Genomic DNA, 3,966 nt, shown 5'->3' with positions numbered 1-3,966 from the left:
TCGCAGCACGCCTGCGTAGTGGGCGAGCACAGTGGCGCGCTTGCGCACTTTTGGGAAAACGGGGCTGGACTCCGCCCCTATACCGCGGCTTTGCTCCTCCGCAGTGCGTGCGAGGGACGTCGGGGGCGGTGCCGCAGCAGTTGCCCTTGGTAACGGGGAGGCAGGAGGAGGGGGAGGAGGAGCAGGAGGAGGAGGGATTCGGCGGGAGAATGGTGAGTGTGGGGGGCCCGAGTCCCCGGACCCGGCGGGTCTACCCCCTAGACCCAGGCCCGGGCGGGCCGCTGCGCTCACAGCCGAGCGGGGAATGGGTCGGCGACTTGCCCGCTTTCTGGTTCTGGGCCGCTTTTGGGGGGCGGCAGTAAAACCCGAGGGCGGGCCCTGGAGGTCGGCCTGGGCCTGGGGAGGAAGGCGGGACTTGCGGCGGGTCCGAGGTGCCGGGAAGGGGCTGGCTGGGTGCGTGGCCGGCCCCGTAAGTCGCCCGGGCTCCGTCAGTCCTCTGGGGACAGGGATGGGAGCGGACCGAGGAGCGAGGCGCGCAGCCTCTGCGCAGACTGAGGTCTTCCGGGGAATCGGCCTCCCGGCGCTGCAGGGAAGGGGGGTCGTCCTGCGGCCGGGCCCGAAGCCGCGAGAAGGGTCCGGGCTGCTTTTTTCTGAGGCTGCCCGGCTCTGCCAGGGGAGATGGTAGCCTAGCTCTCCCCTTCCTCGCGGGGTGCGGGCCCCTGGGGAGTGTGAGTGCCAGAGCACAAAGGGGTGTCTCTTGGAAGAGATGCCCGGTGGACCTTCAGCCGCCTGGATGTCTTGCGTGGCGGGCGCGCTTCTGCCATCTCGAGTTTTTAATTTAGTTGCTGAGGATTCTGCGACCGATTTCCCGTTCAGTAGTTAATTCATGTTAGCGGATGCAGATTAACGCCCAGCCCTTGTGTTTCTTCGGAATCTGTTGCAACCTACTTTTGCCTATGATCATACCAGGACCAAAGGTTCAATCCCGGTTTGAGGTCTCCAAACGAAAACGAAGGAGAAACGAAAACTGGGAAGTGACCATCAATTTGAGGCAATTTGAGTCAAGCCGTAATTAAAGCTTTCTCAGATTGTAAAGTATAATGTGTGACAGATTTGATCGTTGACACACCGTGTCTTGTTGATTTCTGTGCCCTTAGTTGGAAAGGATTAGAATGGAATGAGTAGTTTTAGCGGTAGTCAGTAGAAGAATTGATCTTGAAGCATTTAGAGCAAGTTGGTTGACTTATCAACTGCAAAGAGCCAGAGCTCGTTTATGATTTATTTCCCCACCCCAACGCCCAGTCCCTTTTTTACTTATAAAAATGTTGAACTATTTCTATTGATTTAAGGAGTAAGAAAAGGCCAGATGTCCATAGGAATAACCACATGTATCTTTGGTCAGATTATCCAGTAATTTCTTTTTCCAGCAGTTGGAAGTTTATAGAAAAATTCAGATAGTACGGAGTTCCCATGCGCTCCATGTTTTCCCTATTATTAATATTTTGTATTAGTGTGATACATTTGTTACAATTAATGAAACAATATAATTATTATCAACTACAGTCCATAGTTTACGTTAGGGTTCATTTTTCGTGTTTTACAGCGCTGTGTGTTTTTTTTGTTTAGTTTTTTTAATCAACATTAAATTTCCCATTTTAACCAATTTCAAGAATACAGTTCAGTAGTATTAATTACATTATATTGTGCCACCATCACCACCACCCATTATCAAAACTTTTCCATCGCCCCAAATATCAACTCTAAACCAATTATGTATTAATTCCCCATCCCCCATTCAGTGAGTAAATTTTGCTAGGAAAAAAAAATCTCAATTGAGTTTACAGGTTTTTAAAGAAGTAGAATTATTTGATCTAAAGTTGCCAATCACTTTTCACACTTGCTAAGCTGCAGTTTTATTAACCTCAGGCTAAACAGATTTTACAAGTGTTTTCTTAAACTATCTTTTTATTAATCATTTATACATGAGCTGTCCATTAAAAGGCTAAGTTTTTCTCAACAAGTGAGTACAAATATAAATATTTATACAGAAAATGATTAGAATTGAAATGAAAAGACATGCCAAACCAGCAGAGAATCAGGTTTGCCATCATAGATGAGAAATACATGAGAGTTGGCTAACTTTTCCCAGTTTGCTTATCTATCAATCCCTGTCTACCAATTAAGTGGACTGTGTAATTTTATGATTGTTTGATTTATAATTACAGGCCACAATATGTTAACTAATGCTCAAGTTTCCAGGTGCAAATTAAATATATACAATAAATTGATAGCTTATACCACACTGTTGTATACATCTGTTGTATTCAATGATCAAGACAGATTTTGTTTTTATCTTTCCTAAATTGAACAATAAGAAATTAGGACAAATTCTGGATTCTTTATCTAATTTCCCAAATAGATTTTTTTCCCTATCTCCAAAATGTGAGCTATTATTAGAACTGGAACACTGAATTTAAAGGTCAATGGTCTGATTTTAAGTGGGTCACATCTGGTATACCATGAGCCCCCATTTTTAACTATATACTGAAGAGTGAGTCCCAGTTTTTTTTATTGCTTAAGCCTTCAGTTATGACTAATACATACTTTTTTTAAAATATTTATTTTATTTCTCTTCCCTTCCCCCCTATTGTCTGTTCTCTGTGTCCATTCGCTGTGTGTTTTTCTGTGTCCACTTGCCGCCTTCTCAGGCGGCACCAGGAAACTGTAAATTTTGTTGTGGTTGTTACGTCATCTTGCTGCGTCAGCTCTCCGTGTGTGCGGTGCCACTCCTGGGCAGGCTGCGCTTTTTTTCACGCAGGGCGGCTCTCCTTGCAGGGTAAACTCCTTGTGCGTGGGGCTCTCCTACACAGGGGACATCCCTGCATGGCACAGCACTCAATGCGTGCAGCAGCACTGAACATGGGCCAGCTCACAACACGGATCAGGAGGCCCTGGGTATCCAACCCTGGTCACTCCATATGGTAGGTGGATGCTCTATCAGTTGAGCCACAGCTGCTTCCCTACTAATATATACTTTTTTTATTGGTTTCCCTGGACACTTAGAATCATGTTTTACTCCTGTCTTGTAAGTGTTTCTTGATGAAACACTGTAACAGTAATTTTAGCACATAACTAATCACTGTTTCTTTAAAGCATAACTCCACTCAGTAACCGTTTATGGAGTACTTTCTACACATATGGATATAGTAATTTTAACTATCAAACACATCAACACTTAAAGATTGTCCTCAACAATAATTACATTACTTTTTTTTTTCAGAGAGGATTTATTGAGATATATTCACAAGTAATTACATTTCCTGATCAGAAAATGGCCAGTGAAAAATAGAAAAAAATAAATACCGTTTTGAGTGCTTACTATATGCCATATTTTACATATATTATCTCACTTATCCTTACGTCTTTCTTGAGATATAAGTATTGTTGTTCCTATTTTTCAGATGAAACTGTGGCCAGGGTTACATATAAAGGAAAGTTCAATATAAAGTCTGTGAAACTCCTTAGGACTCTGGCAGAGTGGGAACTCAGTCTTCTGAGAAGATATCCATATTTTCTTCCTCAGGAATATTCCTTGCCTTTATTTAGTATAGAGTTCATGTGAAAGAAAACATTTGAATGAGTTTCTCCCTTTTAAAGCTATAGGAATTCCAGGAGATTAATAAATTCTCACTGGGCAGGACTGATTGTTCTTGTTTGTTTGTTTGTTTGAAGAGACAAAAATAAATTGAAATCTCTTCCATTGAAGCCAGTTATGGAGAGTGTATATACTTGAAAGTTGGCTTAGTAATTCTTTTTTTTTTTCTTTTATTTATTTATTTACTTACTTATTTATCTCCCCTCCCCCTCCACCCCAGTTTGTCTGTTCTCTGTGTCTATTTGCTGCATGTTTTTCTTTGTCCGCTTCTGTTGTTGTCAGTGGCATGGGAATCTGTGTTTCTTTTTGTT

General features: G+C 43.1%; 1 protein-coding gene across 1 annotated transcript in view; it reads left to right on the top strand.

Annotated features, from left to right (window-relative positions):
• The first annotated feature begins 68 nt into the window (after window positions 1–68).
• Window positions 69–3,966, top strand: part of ARL3 (ARF like GTPase 3) — a 38,038-nt gene continuing 34,140 nt past the window's right edge. Inside the window, exon 1 of the mRNA XM_004478846.4 lies at window positions 69–212. Coding sequence (XP_004478903.1) covers window positions 210–212 — 3 coding nt within the window. The 5' untranslated portion in view covers window positions 69–209. The remainder of the gene's footprint in view (window positions 213–3,966) is intronic.

Source organism: Dasypus novemcinctus, chromosome 6 (genome assembly GCF_030445035.2).
Source record: "Dasypus novemcinctus isolate mDasNov1 chromosome 6, mDasNov1.1.hap2, whole genome shotgun sequence".
NCBI lineage: Eukaryota > Metazoa > Chordata > Mammalia > Cingulata > Dasypodidae > Dasypus > Dasypus novemcinctus.
Note: the sequence above shows the minus strand (reverse complement) of the source record. Positions and strands in the feature narration are given on the sequence as shown.